The sequence below is a fragment of the Talpa occidentalis genome, unplaced genomic scaffold, assembly GCF_014898055.3.
Source record: "Talpa occidentalis isolate TD23 unplaced genomic scaffold, MPIMG_talOcc4v2.1 talOcc4.4, whole genome shotgun sequence".
NCBI lineage: Eukaryota > Metazoa > Chordata > Mammalia > Eulipotyphla > Talpidae > Talpa > Talpa occidentalis.
In genome coordinates, this window is record NW_023604295.1 from 7020905 (window position 1) to 7038015 (window position 17111).

General features: G+C 43.3%; 1 protein-coding gene across 1 annotated transcript in view; it reads left to right on the top strand.

The window, feature by feature from the left end:
• Positions 1-17111, top strand: part of TMEM50B (transmembrane protein 50B) — a 28966-nt gene that overhangs the window by 2316 nt on the left and 9539 nt on the right. Inside the window, exons 2-4 of the mRNA XM_037525015.2 lie at positions 13902-14039; positions 15777-15889; positions 16695-16762. Coding sequence (XP_037380912.1) covers positions 13941-14039; positions 15777-15889; positions 16695-16762 — 280 coding nt within the window. The 5' untranslated portion in view covers positions 13902-13940. The remainder of the gene's footprint in view (positions 1-13901; positions 14040-15776; positions 15890-16694; positions 16763-17111) is intronic.

The window sequence follows — 17111 nt, forward strand, 5'->3', positions numbered from 1 at the left end:
ATAATTATTTATTTTTTTGTTTACATCATTATTCATTTTTAAACAATATTTGATTCCCCCCACCCCCTCAGGTGTAGTCCCCCTAGAGTTTCCTTCACCAGTGCACCTGTGCACCATCACCTCAGTCCCCTGGGCTCCTCCCTCCCTCTCTCTGATCCCTCTCCCGCCTCCTCCCCTGCAGGATGTCTCTGGTTTATAATTGTCCATTTTTGCTTTGTTGTGTTTTGTACTGTTAATGTTTTTTTACACTGATGTCTTATTTGGTTCCCCTATATGCCTGCTATAAGTGAAACCATCCGATATCTTTTTCCTTCTGGCTTATTTCACTGAGCATAATTCCTTCTGGTTCCATCCACGTTGCTGGAATGGCATGAGTTTATCTTTTTTATTGCTGAATAATATTCCATTGTGTATATGTGCCACATCTTCTTGACCCATCTATTTTTGGACATCTGGGTTGTTTCCAGGTTTTACCTGTTGTAAACAGTGTTGCAGTAAACATAGGAATCAATGTTTCTGTCCTTTGGGTAGATTCCTAGGAGTGGAATTGCCAGGTCGAATGGTAGCTCCATTTTTAGTAGACTGAGGAGCCTCCAGACAGCTCTCCACAGTGGTTGGACCAGTTTGTACTCCTACCAGCAATGCAGGAGAGTTCCTTTTTCACCACATCCTCACCAACATTTGTTGTTGCTTGTTTTTTTGATACGTGCCATTCTCACTGGTGTAAGGTGGTATCTCAGTGTGGCTTTAATATGCATTTCCCTGATTATAAGAGATGTTGGAACATTTTTTCATATGCCTGTTGGCCATTTGCATTTCCTCTTTGAAGAAATGTCTTTTAGGTTCTTCTGCCCATTTCTTGACTGGATTGTTTATTTTGTTTTTGTTGAGTCGTGTGAGTTCTTTATATATCTTTGTGATCAGTCCCTTATCAGAGTTGACTGGAGTGCAAAGATTTTTAAAAGGTTTTATAATTTAAAGGCAGTAGCTAAGACTGTTTGATTTAAATGCATTTCAAAGAATTTGTGTCTTTTTACCGTTAGAGACTAGGTGGAGAGAATGTTGAGGACTAGATTAAATAATGGTGAATTTATTAACTTTGTTATCACCTAACACTTAGTTGACTTTATGTTGGTATTGACACATTTGACTTGGTTGGCAGCAAGGAACGGAGAGACCTTGAGGAAGAAAAAAGGAGAAGAGGCATATTTTGTGAACTAGCCTCTTGTCATCCCGCAAACATCCTAGGGTAATAGAAATTCTAAACTTTTATTGTGATGTGTCTCAGGTACATTTAAATTAAAGATTACAATGGCAGTGATTGTCATTGTATCCACTGCCAGATTAAGAAACAAAATATTTGCATCTTCCAGAGGTAGTCTTTATCCTGATTTTTTGTTTTTGTTAAGCTTCCTTTTGTGTTTTAAAGTAAACTTTCCATGTAAATACACATACGTGCATACACAAATGGACTGACACACACAGCCTTCCTTCCTAACAATATATTTGGTTTTGAGTAATTTTTGAATGAATAGTTTTAAAAAACAAATTTCTCAAATAGATTGCGAGCATTTTTCAAAGTTTTATTGAGAACTGTTACTAAGAATGCCACAAAGAGCTGGTTTTAAGAGGATTTAAGGGGGGACTTTCTGGTGGTGCAGGGGGTTAAGAAGCAACCTATGAAACTATCCGCTGCCACTGCAGCATGAGTTCAATCCCCAGCCAGGGAGCTGACCCACATGGCGCAGCAGACCTCTCCTGTCTCGCCCGCTGCTTCCCTCAGCAGTGCATTTCAGTCAGTCTGCCTGTTCTCTTCCCCGCTCTGTCTCTGGGGGATCCGCTCACCTCACACACCTCTGGCTGTACGCCAGTTCTTGTATGCATAAATAAATAAAATCTTAAAAAAAGAAGAGGATTTAAGGAATAGATATTTATGTAGTTCATAGGGAAAGGAATGACTCAATAACATTGATGAATTAGTTGGTTAATACTCCATAGGACAACAAAATCATACTTCTTTGAGATTAATCTTTTCCAGTAGGCTGTAAAACCATAACACCTCATTTCTGCAGTTAAAACTCAAACCTTATAGGGTCATAAATGGTTTCTTTATTAGCAATGAATTTATCATTACATAAACTGTGCTAAGACACAGATGCAGGCTAAACTGGCTTACTAAACAATGCTGGGGCTTTCTCAGTTGGGGATTAAAACCTTATTTCCTAGTTGGAAGCACAGACCTGACTGAGCACAGGACAGTGTAGTCACTCTCTGCCGTAGGTGCCAGGAAAGCAGGAGGGAACAGAATGGCCTCAGTGTCCCTGACTCTTTCTAGGGGCCTTTCATGCAGAATTCTGGGTAGTGTTTGAGGGAGTCCTCTGCAGGCCTGTGCAGGGCATCTGCAGGCCTCAATGTGGACCCAGTAATGGCAGGACGGCAGAACAGCGGTCAGGGTGAGCGGGCTGCTCTGTGTTTTCTGCTGCTCAGCCCACGTGGCTGCCTACTGTTACCAGGGCCGGTCAGAGCACACCCTTCTGTGAGGGACGTGAGTGTCCTTCACTTGAGAGTGGGTAGCTGACGCAGACTGCAGGGCTTGGAGGAGAGCAGGAACTGCGCCAGCGTGTGACCTTGCTCATGCAGAGCCCGGCCGAGGGTAGACAGGAATCTGGGCCGGGTTCGTGGGGCATTCAGTTGAGTTAAAAAGCTGGTATGGCAGCGGGGCTATGTCTGTCCCTTGCTTCAGTTTGGCCTGGTTATCTGCCTTTTCTGGGGCACAGCTGGTTTCTCTTTTTGTTCTCCATTGTTGGGTCTTTTCTGTATCCTCTAATCTCTTATTATTGAATTACATGCTCTGGTGCTTCTCAAACTCCAGGAGCTTCTTGACAAGAAAAGTTACCATTTTTGGAGTCCTTCCTTGCCTATCTGAATATGTTTTTGATTCTGTCCTCATACTTGATTGATCATATTTTAGAATGTTAGCTGGAAATAATTTATAATTTTCCTTCAGAATTTGGAAATTATTGCCCCATTGTCCTTTTTTTTTTTTGAATAGAAGATTTTTTTTTGAATAAAAGGTATAGGCCAGAGGTACAGAGCCGGGGGGGCAGTGAGAGGACTCACCAGAGATAGAGTGGGCAGAGTGGGGAGCAGAACAGGCGGGTCACTGAAATATACTGCTAAAGGGAACAGTGGGCAAGTCAGGAGAGGTCTGCTGCACCTTGCGGGTTAGCTCTCTGGCAGGAGATCGAACTCAGGTCCTAGCCCATAGTGCTGAGACTCAACCCCTAGGCCACCAGGGAGGCAGGCCCCCCCACCCCCGCCCATTGTAATCTTCCAGGATTACTGTGAAGAATTCCAAGCTATTATGATACCTGATCCTTTGTGCATTATCTGTTTTTTTTTCCCCCCTCTCTGCAAGTTTCCAGAATCTGCACAGTGAGAATTTAAAGTGATGTGTCGATAGTGGGCCTCTTTTTCCCTGTTAGGTCTAGTGCTTGATGAGTCCTTTAAATCTGGAAATGCAATAATTTTTATCCTGGGGAACTATTCTTGAGCTATTTTGTTCTTTTCTCTCTCTGTTTTCTTTGTAGTCTCTCTTCTGAAATACCTGATATTTAGATGTAAACCTCGTAAAGGTTTTCTTATCTGTTTTCTATCTTTCTACTTGTTAGATGTTTTTAAACTCTTTTTTCCCAATCTTTCTATTTGGATTTAAAAAAGAATGTCCATGACCACACTTTTAATTTCCAAAGGCTATTTTTTAGCCTGATTGTTTCTCAAGATAATATACTGTTCTTGTTTAGTAGATGCAATATGTTTTCGTATCTCCGAGTTTATGATTCTTTTTTTTAAAACTCAGGCCTTTTAATTTTTTTTTTTATGATTTTTTTTTTAAAGATTTATTTATAGAAGCACTGGGTACAATCAGAAGCGTGGGAGGGTGAGAGAATTCACCAGAGTCAGAGCAGGCAGACTGACAAAGTACACTGCTGATGGGAGCAGTGGGCAGCAGGAGAGGTCTGCGTGCCATGTGGGACCCTCACCCGGCGGCCGGGGATCAAACTGGTGCTGCAGAGGCTGCAGGCAGCTTCGCAGCCCAGCACTGAACCACTGCGCCACCGGGAAGGCCTTCTGAGTTTATAATTTTGAGTTTTCTTTCTCTGTATAATTTTCCAGTTTTCCTGGAAGGAAAAGATCTGACAGTCTCATTTAGCCTACAGTCGCTCATATCCAGTTTTCAATATGATACCCTCGTCTTTGAGGGGTATTCCCCATTCTAAACCACAGGATATGGGAGAAAAGCCCTCAGCCTTCTCCCAGGATGTGGAAGGAGTAGTTGCCAGGACCATGAAGAGAAAAGGGACAGCATGTGGGCTTCTGATTTTTCTCTGCTGGCTGTGGCTCACCTTACCTGGCTGCTGACCTGGGTGTTTTACCTACTGGGAACTTTCTTAGGTGCTAAGCCAGTTGCATTGTCCATCTGCTTCTAGCTTTCAAAATATTATTGGTGTTGTCTCCTGTTTTCCCTGTCAGGAGCTTTTTTTTAAAAAAAACAAACCAAAACTCCCTTAGTTTTTAGTGAACTTTCAAGAGAGACTGAAATGTAATGTTTGTATGTTGTCTGCCATGTTCACCCAGAAATAATTGTTTTCTTAACCAAAGAGCAGTAACAGTACTGCTGGAATAGAGCGCCCCCTCCAGCGCTGTCACATATAGGTCAGCCGTCTTGGGTAGTGATGGTCGACAGTGTTGAGTATCACATGCTAGACAATGCTGTTCTCACTTTCTGAGGGATGGGTTGTTGCCAGCCAGTTCGCACACACCAGGAAATAGTAGCCTAGGGAGGTTTCAAGCACAAATGGTGCCTGATGCATAGCAGCCACCCATGAAGAGTGGAAGGATAAATGAACCTGATTAGGTAGGCCCAGTTGGGAAGAAGCAGAATGGAGGAGCAGCTGAACTAGGGGCTGTTTGGCTAGTGCTGCCTCCAGAGCCCAAGCCTTTACCTGCTCCATGATGGCTAATTCTGAAAGGTGATCTTAGGGACTTCAAGGTTTTGCTTTCTGTGAGCCTTTTAGAAATGTTCTTACATAGGCCTTTTGTGAACTCAGTGTCATGCTTTTACTTTCCCAGTAGTATCACTGGCTAGGAGGGCTCCCTAGTTAATTCCCCGGCCGGGGAGCTACCCACATGGCACAGCAGACCTCTCTTGTCTCTCCGACTGCTCCCCTCAGCAGTGTATTTCAGTACATGGGCCTGTTCTGCTCCGCACTCTCTCTGGTGAATCCTGTCATTCTCCACACCTCTGGCTTACACCCCAGTTCTTGTATGCATAAATAAATAAATCTTAAAAAAAACTATGCTTCTTATCCTTTACTTTCATTTTAGATTTAAAGCCTCTACCAAAATTGAAGCTACTTACCAACTTTTCTTATTCTGTGTGATTTACAAGTCAGAAGGCACAAGAGCAGCCCCTGGGGTTGAGCATATAAAATGTCCTTTCAAAAGTACTTAGATCTGAATAATTTATGCTGTTGGGTTTTCAAGCTTATAAAATATTCATGCTGTATCTAGAAACCATACTTATAGAAGCCCAAGGAACTGTGTTGTTCAGGCCCCTCTGTGAGAATCCAGTCAGCAGTCCTGCCCGTGGTCATTTAGGACCTTGTTGCTTTGCTTGCTTCTCCTTTCACAGGATCACAGCATCCCTCTGAATTGGAGCTGTTTCCCTTCTGAATTGTTCTTGCTTTCTTCACCGTCAGCAGTCATAATGAGTCTCCCCGGGAAACCTGAAATGAGAGATGCTGTGAAATTGTCTGATGTTGGGCAGTGATACAGGTCATGACTATGAGCACAGATTTTGGAATCAGCTCTGAGCTTTGGTGAAAATCTTGACTTTCCTAGCTGTGTGACCTGGGCAAGTTGTACTCTTCGCCTTTTCAGTATTAGCGATAATAGCAGCCTCCATGTAAAGAGTTTTTCTGAGGTGAGAATGAAGCGTTCTGCAGAATGCCTAATAAGCAGTCTGTAATTAATAGCTACTAGTGTGCAGCTGTTCACTGTGGTGATCTTGGGGGAAGGTGTAGATTTTGTTTTTGTTTTATTTGAGTCAACTTGTTTTGCTGTTGTTCTGTAGACCTAGTATCTTTTTTTTTTTTTTTTAAAGATTTATTTTAGGGCCTTCCCGGAGGCGCAGCGGGGTGAGCACAGCACTGTGAAGCAGTCCACAGGCTCTACAGTGTGGGTTCGATTCCCAGCCGGCCAGGGAGATTCCCACATGGCACAGCAGACCTCTCCTGTCTTGCCCGCTGCTCTCCTCAGCAGTGTTTTCGCTCCCCGCTCTGTCTCTGGTGAATTCTCTCATCCTCCCATGCCTCTGGCCTGTACCCCAATTCATATATAAAGATTTATTTTTATATATGCATATAAGAGCTGGTGTAGACCAGAGGGGTGCGTGTGTGGTGGGCGGTGTGAGAGGATTCACCAGAGACAGAGTGGGGAGCAGAACAGGCAGATCTACTGGAATACACTGCTGAGGGGAGCAGTGGGCGAGTCAGGAGAGCTGCGCCATGTGGGTAGCTCCCAGGCTGGGGATCGAACTCGTGCTGCAGTGGCTGGCTGTAGCCTCATAGTGCTGAGACTTAACCCCTTGAGCCCACCAGGAAGGCCCCTAGACCTAGTATCGTGAATAATACTTGTATTTTGTTAATCTCCTAGTTTTTGGTAACAGATTTTTGAAATGATGCAAATCATAATTTAACAAATATTAATTGATTTTGCTGCTAGTTTTTTAATCTCTTGATGAGGGCCAAGTTTTATTCACATCCTCAGAGATGTTCTGTAAATACATAGTACAAGCTCTGGAGGAGTTTTGTGCTGATTAAATGCCATTACGCATGTCGGGCTGCTAGCGTGTGTGGCACGGAGTAGTAGCAGGAGGCAGGGAGTGAGTCAGAGGTGAGCGCTGGGTCACTCCCAGTCCTCCACGTTTTCTGCGTGAGATACCTGAGCTGCCTCATGACTTCATTTACTGCTTAATTACCAAGAACCTCTAATCCTTCTCTAATTACTGAGAAACCACTCTTTCTGGACATCTGTAGGGTAAGGAAAAGTGTTAGGCTTTTCTGCCCTCCCGCCATCAGGATAGACGATGGATCCTTGCGGTCCTGAATGCATGCCTGATGGCGGGCACCTGGAGCAGGGTGTGGGCCTAGGTAGATGGGATTCACCTGGGCTGAGACTGGGCTTTTAAGGGCGGCGTCACGGGGACGCCAGCAGAAGCCGAAAGAGAAGCCGAGAAAGAACCCGCAGAAGCCGAGAGAGAGAGAGAGAGAAGGCCGGAGAGCCCAGATAGAGTGAAGACTTGCTGGGGGCTGGGAGGTCTTCCAGCCTCCCGGCCCTCCAGCACCCCTGCCTGCCGTGTACCTGGTAATCTAAATAAAAAACCTGCAAAATCCACTGAGGACTCTGACTCCTCCTTTACCCGGTCTGCATGGGATCAGAAAACCTGCTCAGTGGTCATTCCTGCCTCTACAACATCTGTCATATGTACATCACCACCCGAATGTCCTCAGTCATATCACAGATTTTGTGCTCACGTTGTCCTTTTCCAACCCCCTTTCTTGATTTAGGTAATGGTGACTGCCATTCTCATCCCTCCCAGCCTGGTGCTGATAATACTGCTTGAGTATTTACTTATTAATATGTTAAAAAATTTTTTCAACCTAGGTGGCAGTTTCCAGCACTGTGTATGAGTTAGGGGTACAGGAGCACACTTTCAGGCGTGTTCTCAGAGCACCGGTAGCCTTCCATCTCAGGGCCTCTGGGCCTTTTCCCCCTTTTGCTCCCACCACTTTCATTCACAAAGAAAAACTCCTTCAGCTGTACCAGTATTGCCTCGGTTGCTTATTCTCTTGCTGTCTAGAATGAGGGCAGGTGTCTAATATTTCTCATTAGCTCTCCTCCATTTTGTTGCCACCAGAATTGTCTTTCTGAATCTCAGAACGGATCCTGTCGCTCCTTGCCTACAGGCCACTGGTGGTTTCTTTTTGCTGAGAGCAGGGGTCTGAAAACTCTGGCCTGTGGGTGGAGTCTGGCCTGCTGCCAGTTTTGTAAATTATGTTTTATTGGAATGCAGCCATGTTCCTTCACATACTGTCTATGGATACCTTTATCTGTGGTAGCAGAGTTGAGAGGGTATGACAAAGATCACTTCGCTTGCAGAACCTAAATTGTACTGTGATTCTTTTTTAAAAAAGATTTTATTTTTATTTATGCATACAAGAACTGGGATGTAGGCCAGAGGTGTGGGGGTGTGTGTGAGGGGATTCACCAGAGACAGAGTGGGGAACAGAACAGGTGGATCTACTGGAATACACTGCTGAGGGGAGCAGCGGGCAAGACAGGAGAGGTCTGCTGCACCATCTGGGTCAGCTCTCTGGCCAGGGATTGAACTCAGGCTGCAGCAGTGGCTGGCGATAGACCTAACCTCAGTGCCACCAGGGAGGCCCCACTGTCTGATTTTTTTTTTTTTAAGATTTATTTATGCATACAAGAACTGGGGTACAGGCCAGAGGTATGGGGGGTGGGAGACTCACCAGAGACAGAATGAGGAACAGAACAGGCAGACTGACTGACATACACTGCTGAGGGGAGCAGCGGGTGAGTCAGAAGAGGTCTGCTGAGCCATGTGGGTTGCATCCTGGCCGGCTGGGGATTGAACTCGTGCTGCAGAGGCTGCGGACTGCTCCATAGTGCGGTGCCTAACCCCTTGCGCCACCAGGGAGGCCCTGATTTTTTTTTTTAAGATTTTTTTTTTTTAATTTATGCAATAGCTGGGGTACAGGCCAGAAGCACAGGAGGGTGAAAGGATTCACAGAGACAGAGCAGGGAGCAGCACAGGCAGACTGACCGAAAGCACTACTGAGGCGAGCAGTGGGCTCGAGATAGGAGAGATCTGCCGTGCCATGTGGGAATCTCCCTGACTGGCCGGGAATTGAACCCACACTGCAGAGGCTACGGACAGCTTCACAGCGCTGTGCTCAACCCGCTGCGCCACCAGGGAGGCCCTGTCTGATTATTTACAGAAAAAGTTTGCTAATCTCTGACTTAGAAGATAGAGTTCAGACTTGAGTAGGTTGAAAAATCCTTCATGTTTTTTCCCCCACAGGTTAATCACCTCCATTCTTTGAAATACCTTAAATTCTATCCTGTTTTCTCTTGTGCCTATTTAATTTTGCGTTTTTTTAGTCTACTTTTTCATCTCAAACTCCAGTTCATGCTATAAAACCCAGCTAAGTTTGTCCTCTTTCAAACTTGCCTCATCTCTCCTGGAAGCTTTGTCCTGTAACCTCCCTTTTTTTCCTCTCCATATTTCTATTGTAGCACTTTTGTATCCTAACCTATGTTATAATGCAGTTATTCCTCCTCCTAACATTGACCCTAAGGAGACTTTTTTTTTGTTTAAAGCTTTATTTATTCATACATACAAGATACCAGGATACGGGTCAGACACGAGGGAGGGTGAGAGGATTTACCTGAGACAGAGCAGGGAACAGAACAGGCAGACTGATGAAATACACTGCTGAGGGGAGCAGAGGGCGAGACAGGAGAGGTCTGCCGGCGCCATGTGGGATTCTCGCCCGCCAGGATCGAACCTGCATTGCAGAGGCTGCCGACAGCTTCACAGTGCTGCGCTCAACCGCCTGCGCCACCAGGGGAGGCCCCAGGAGACTGTTCTTTATAATGATTTTATATAATCAGTGTCTAACACCTGTAGCATTTAACAGCTAGTAAAGAGATGGACGAACAGAGTCTAGAAGTTTGATTGAAGGAAAACCTGAATCGGAAACATAAATTCAGGATTTTTTAAAAAAGATTTTTTTATGTATACAAGAACTGGGGTGTAGGGCAGAGGTACAGGGTGTGTGTGTGAAAATGCACCAGAGACGGAGTGAGGAGCAGAGCAGGCGGATCTCCTGAAATACACTGCCGATAGGAGCAGATCTAACTCATGCCGCAGTGGCTGGCGATAACTTGATAGCACTGAGACTTTAACCCCTGCAACACCAGGGAGGCCCCTGACTCAGGATTTTTTTTTTTTAAGATTTATTTATTTATACAAGCACTGGGTACAGTCAGAAGCGCAGGAGGGTGAGAGAATTCACCAGAGCCAGAGCTGGGAGCAGAACAGGCAGAAGGACCGAAGCACACTGCTGAGGGGAGCAGCGGGCGGCAGGAGAGGTCTGCGCGCCATGTGGGACCCTCCACCGGTGGCCGGGGAGCAGCTGGGGATTGAACCCGCGCTGCAGAGGCTGCGGGCAGCTTCGCAACCCAGCGCTCAACCGCTGCGCCACCGGGGAGGCCCCTGACTCAGAATTTTGATGCCTGTGGAAACCTTTGCTCAGGCCATTGTTATGTGACCAACACTATAATACATTTTTACTAACTTGATTTTTTTCACTTAACATTAGCCATTGCCATTTACTCATGCCATTAAATGTTTTACAGAAGTACATTTCTAATGTGTGTATAAGTGAACTACATAAGCATTTACTTTTATTGAACATTTAGATTTTCTCTAAGTAGTCTTTGCCTTTATTATGTTTCCAAAGGCCTATTGTCTTACATTAAATATTGTGCACTTGTTTAAATTTTAAGCCTGGGAGTCAATGTGAGTATTGTCAGCTTCCCTGGAACCAAGACTGTAATAATAAAGTATGCTTATCTTTTTGTAAATAACAAAATCCTTATAAGAGTCAGTCTTCCCCGTTGAGTCTTCTTATGCTAGACCAGCCTTTTCCCTCCTAAATGTTTGTTACAGCGCCTAAGCTCTTGGTGCCTGCAGGTGCCAGCAAGGCCCAGTGCGGATTTCTATGATCTGGGCAGACGGGTAAAGGAGCGTCCTGGAGCCCTCGGTGGCTTTTCAGGCTTTTATTGAGCTTTTTACAAGGCTGGGAAGGGGGTGCAGGGTTGGAGGGGGTGGCTGGAGGCTGGCAAGCCCGGAGGCCTCCAGCCCCTGGTGAGTCTTCTCTTTTTCTGGGCGCTCTGGTGTTCTTTCGTGTCTCTGCTTCTCCTTTGCTGCTCTCCTGCTGTTCTGCTGCTTTCCTTCTGCTGGAGTCCCCGTGATGCCACCCTTATAAGCACAGTCTCTCAGTCCAGGTGTGCCCACCTATGCATGCCCACACCTACTCCAGGTGTCCGCCATCAGGCATGCATGTCGGACCACAGGGGTCCATTATTAATGCTAATGGCGGGATGGTGGAAAATCCTGATAATTTTCACTTACTCTACAGTGCCTCTGCCTCTTTTCTCCTCAGAGTTCCGCACTTGCTTTCCCATTACAACTCAGTGTAACCCCAAATCCTTAATGAGTTCCACATGAATCTGCAATGTATTTGTCCCTTATCTGTCCACTTCAGCCTTGTTCTTAGGCACTTGCTCCACTAACTTACCATGTGCTCATTTTCTTTGGGACCGGCTGCTGCTTCCCTGGTACCAAAGGGACATAGGAACTTTGCTGATAATTTTCCATCTCCCTGCTCTACATCTTTTGCTTCTCTGTAATCTAATCAACTCTACTCAGCTTTTAAACTTGATCGAGTTCTTAAATTTTAGCAAATGTTATTTCTTCAGAGAGGCTTTCCCACCTATTCTAAACAGTTAATATTTAACCTCTTTATTCTCTAGGATCCTGTGCATTTCCCTCCTAGCAGTTGTTTGCATAACTATATTTGTGTATGCGGTTATTACATAGATTTATTTGAAGCTTCTTTGCCCCACCTCATCCCTGAACTTCGAATAACTTAAGCCCCGGGAAGGAGGAGGCTATGACATTTCATTAATTGGTGTGGAAATAGCTGTGTATTTTCTTTTAGAACTGTTTATAACAGGTTATACTATGAGGAATGAATTTTATAATAGGAAATAAGACTTTTAACCTTTAGACATTGTCTTAAATTCATGGTGGCCTTTCCTGTATTTTAACCAGTTAATATTTAATCTTTAATAGCCCTTCATTACCGTGTTTGTGGACTAGCTTGAGGAAATGTGCCTGTAATGCAAGCGTATAAGACTTAGTACAGCTGAAGCATATCTGAATGATAAAGTCTTAACGTTCTGTGGATAAAATGTACACACAGTAAAATACACAGATCTTAAGTATACATGTAAATGTTAGAAATATAATTGCTGGGATATTAGGGAGTTTTATTTTTAGATTTATAATAAAATGTCACCAGGAATGTGTGAACGTTCTAGAACAGAGACTGTTCTAAAGTCTCACTGACATTTAACATTGTCAATGTTTTCAATTTTACCTAGTCTATGAATGTGAAGTGATATTTATATTTTCCTCATGACTAATGATGTTGACTACTTTCTTATATGCTTTTTGCCATTAGTTGCAAAGTTTTTTGCTCATTTCAAATTTGTGTTTTGCACACTTTTTATGGTCTGTTCTGAGGTTAGCCGTGTATTTAAAGAGTTTGTATTAAAATGTTTGAGGCTTCCTCCTGTGACTCAGCCCTTCCCAGGACTCTCCCCCTCAATTTCTAACTACTCTAGTTATCCTGGACTCCATCTTTTTAACACCTCAAGCCAAAAAAACTGTTTTTTATTTGCTCAAATTTTAACCATGCTGTACTCCAAGAACTCTCTGGGATAGAATAGAAGGTTAAGAGATCCTTCAGGCAGAAAAGCTGTATAAAAGTGGATCTCACTCATTGTGTTTTTCCCAGGGGTCAAATCCCCTTCAGTTTGTGCCTGTTTTTCAGTGTTCCCTTCTGAAATTCAATGTCTTTGAATTACCTCATCTGGACATGATTTCTTTGTTTAGAAAATACCCTTTGAGTTCCTTATGCACAAGATTTTTCTCCTTCCAGTTATCTATTGCTTGCTTTCTAGATAACTCTAAAATGTAATGGTTTAAAATGGCCATTTATTATACTTACGATTCCTATGGGTCATGAGTTTGGAAAGGTACAGCCAGGATGACATGTCTCTCCTTTGTTGATCTGTGTAATCTGGGACCTGGGGGTGATGCTGTAACTGGAACAACAGTCACCTAGAAGTGCCAACCCACACATCTGGCCGTTGATGCTCACTGTTGGCTGTGACCTCCCTAGGACCCCGGGCTGCAGTCTCCTCATAGCATTGAGGCCTTGCATTCTTACATGGTGATTCAGGAGCTCGTCATGGGTATCCCAGAGAACCAGCCATAAGCTGCATGGCCTTTTTTGATCTGTCTCAGAAGTCGCATGGCAGAGGTTACACCGCATCACTTCCTCTACTACTGGCCATCCAGTCTGTGTTGTGGGCCCAAGTTCAAGGGGAGGGACATGGACCCACTGCTCAGTGGGAGAAGTGCCAAAGAATTTGCAGACATGTTTTAAAACCACCATACTCATTTAGAGGCTTACTAGCTCTTCCTTGTGTCTAGCATAGTCTTAAGTTCATCCCAATAGATATTCATCCAAGTAGTCACTTTTTTCCTTAAACATAGTAGAATAGGACCTAAAGTAAATTTGTGCTTAAAGCCTTAAAGGGGTAAGATACCATACTTTTTTTTTTTTTAAAGATTTATTTATTTCTACAAGCACCGGGTATAGTCAGAAGCGCGGGAGGGTGAGAGAATTCACCAGAGCCAGAGTGGGGAGCAAAACAGGCAGAAGGACCGAAGCACACTGCTGAGGGGAGCAGCGGGTGCGACAGGAGTGGTCTGCGCGCCATGTGGGACCCTCGCTGGTGGCAGGGGATTGAACCGGTGCTGCGGAGGCTGCGAGCAGCTTCGCAGCCCAGCGCTCAACTGCTGCGCCACCGGGGAGGCCCCAAAGATACCATACTTCTTAAAAGCAATTCCTGAGATTATTTTTGTCTTTTTTTTTTTTTTTTTTGGTTTTTAGAATATTTAATGAAAACAACCCCACGCTTAAGGGTTGAAAATGGCAGGCTTCCTGGACAATTTCCGTTGGCCGGAATGTGAATGTATTGACTGGAGTGAGAGGAGGAACACCGTGGCTTCCGTGGTAGCAGGTATATTGGTAAGTGGAAGGGCCTGGTTGGTGATCTTTATGCCTCATCTTTTGCCCTGAAAATTAATGTCAATTCCTTTAGACTGTGACTACCCTTAGACTATTTATCTCACTGTTGTTTTGTTTTGTTTTTTCATTTTATTTTTTTTATTTTTTTTTTAAGATTTATTTATTTATTTATACAAGCACTGGGTACAGTCAGAAGCGCGGAGGGTGAGAGAATTCACCAGAGCCAGAGCGGGGAGCAGAGCAGGCAGAAGGACCGAAGTACACTGCTGAGGGGAGCAGCGGGCGGCAGGAGAGGTCTGCGCGCCATGTGGGACCCTCCTCTGGTGGCCGGGGAGCAGCCGGGAATCGAACCAGCACCGCAGAGGTCGCGGGCAGCTTCGCAACCCAGCGCTCAACCGCTGCGCCACCGGGGAGGCCCCCTCACTGTTGTTTTGTATAAATATCAGCATTTTACATACCATTGCTAAATAAAACAAGTTATATGGGTTCAATTGACTGTAAATTTGTTAATCTCAGTGTCTTTTCTTCAGTTCCAATTCCAGTTAATGATACAATATGTTTTAAGTTCTTTAAGAACCTTAAAGGCTCAGAATTTGATGTGACAAAGATGTCTTGACTCACTGAGGTTCACAGTGTGTAAACAGCATTAAGGGGCTCAGGCTGCGTTGGAACCTAACTCTGCTGTGTTTTCTGGGGAAGGGAAGGGAGCCATTTCCATTTCCCCCCTGCAGCACTGGGGGCAAGTGAGAGGAAGACATTTGTGGAGAAATTACTGAATTTTCTTTTTCAACAGTGTTTTCTTTTTGATTATGAAAAATGTCAGGTGTGTAAGCAAAAATAGAGAAGGTAGTATAAAGAGCCTCTTTCCCCTCTACTTACCATCCAGCTTCAGAGTCAGATCATGCCCCATTTGTTTTAGTTTTCCATCAGTCACTCTATCCCCACTACATTTTTTTGAAGCCAATTTCAGTATCTATTACACTTTAAACATTCATCTCTTGAAGTATACAGTTTTATATCTGTGCCCAAGAGAAAAAAATAAAGCAGAGTAGAACTGAAGAGACTTGTGAAGCGATCTGTATGCAATTCTTTCAGATATTGCTAAGTTTTTTTTTCTTTATGGTCATTTCACCTGCACTTGTTTATAAAATTCCTTAACACTCTTGTCTACTTTAAAGCTGTTCAACTTAGTTTAGGTAAAAACATTGTATTTTGCAAACTCATGTTCAGCCATTTATACAGTAGTCAGATTACATAGTTTAAACTATAGCAGCCTAAATAGTTTTGGAGACATGACGTTAGCTTCTTGGTAAGCTTGTAGCTCAGTTGTGGAAGCAGCAGTGCTTGGATTAAAAAAAAAAAAAATTCTCTAGACAGAATGAGAGCTATCAGGTAATCAGGTAGTTGGTTAGTTGGAGGTTATTTAAGAGAACCTCTGTTGCATATAATTAGGTGCATAAAAGAAGCAGGCAATTCATTCTCGGATGGTAATTTTTTTTATCTGGCATTGAGAGCAGAATATCAGAATCTTTCACAGATTTTATCAGTTATGTTCATCTGAAAGGCAATAAAGAATAAGTAAACAAGGGATTCTTCTTTTTTATATTTCAACATCTAGAATTCAAAGAGGGAGTATTTTATGTTTCATTATATGATGTATAGGGAAAGGCCTGTTAAAGAGTGGGTGTCAGGCTCAGCCAGAGTATTAGTGTTACTTTAATGGCCTGGGCTCTCAAGTTTTTCACAGGCTGGTGGATAATGATCGATGCAGCCGTGGTCTATCCTAAGCCAGAGCAGCTGAACCACGCCTTCCACACGTGCGGTGTGTTTTCCACATTGGCTTTCTTCATGTAAGTATGGAGGTAACTTGCAATTCAAGATCGTTTTTCTAAAAATAGTTTTTCCTTGAAATTTAGTGCTGTCTGGAATAACTTTTTAATTTAATTGATGGCTTCTTAAATGTGATAAATATATATCTCCCAGCTTTTCTAAGATGCAGCAAGAATGAGTATTGAATTTGGTCAGGTATTTTTTAACAGCTATAAAGATTATCATGATTTTTCTTATCTTTGTTAAATTGTTTAATTACTGTATTTTATCAGTCCCAAGATTGATTTTTATATTAATATTTCTGAATATCAGGGTGCTTCTTATAATCAGGGATATCTTATAATTACAGGGTTTCTTTTTGTAGGATTAAAAACTAATGGTGCATTTTTTAAAAAAGATTTATTTATTTATGCATAAAAGAACTGGGGTACAGGCCAAAGGTGTGGGGGGGTGAGAAGATTCACCAGAGCCAGAGTAGGGAACAGAACAGGCAGATTGATTGAAACACTGCTGAGGGGAGCAATGGGCAAGACAGGAGAGGTCTGCTGTTCCATGTGGGTCAATCCCTGGCCGGAGATCGAACTCATGCTGCAATGGCTGCTGATAGCTTAATAGTGCTGAGACTTAATCCCTTGCACTACCAGGGAGGTCCAATAGGATGTACATTTCTATCCACTAGGCTATTTGTTAAAATTAAAAGGTTTGTTTAGATAGTAAGAGCTTGTCTTCAGCTAGGAAAGAATGATTCCTTTTATGTGATATGTATGTGATCTGTGGCTATTTTAGCAGCATGAAAGCTGATTGGGTGATTTTGATTTGTTTTAGGATAAATGCTGTGTCCAATGCTCAGGTGAGAGGTGACAGCTATGAGAGCGGCTGTTTAGGAAGAACAGGTAAAGGCACTTTTATACTATTATTATATAAAAAACAAAGCTCCTAGTGAGTCTTTATTTGGGTCTGGTAGTGATTGTGAACAATATTTTTTGTTAACTTAAAAGATTTAGTGTTATTGACATCTGTAAGAAAGTAACTCCTTTTTGTTATATTATTATATTGTATGTATGTGTGTGTGTTGTTGCCTAGATCAATTATAATTTATGTAAAAATGAAATTGACCAGTTTTATTTAAGAGGTACAATTTGTTATGTAACTACCACCACAATTATGATATAAAAGATTTCCATTACCTTGCAGAGTTCCCTGATATCCCTTTGTAGTTAATCCCCTTTTCCCCACATCCTG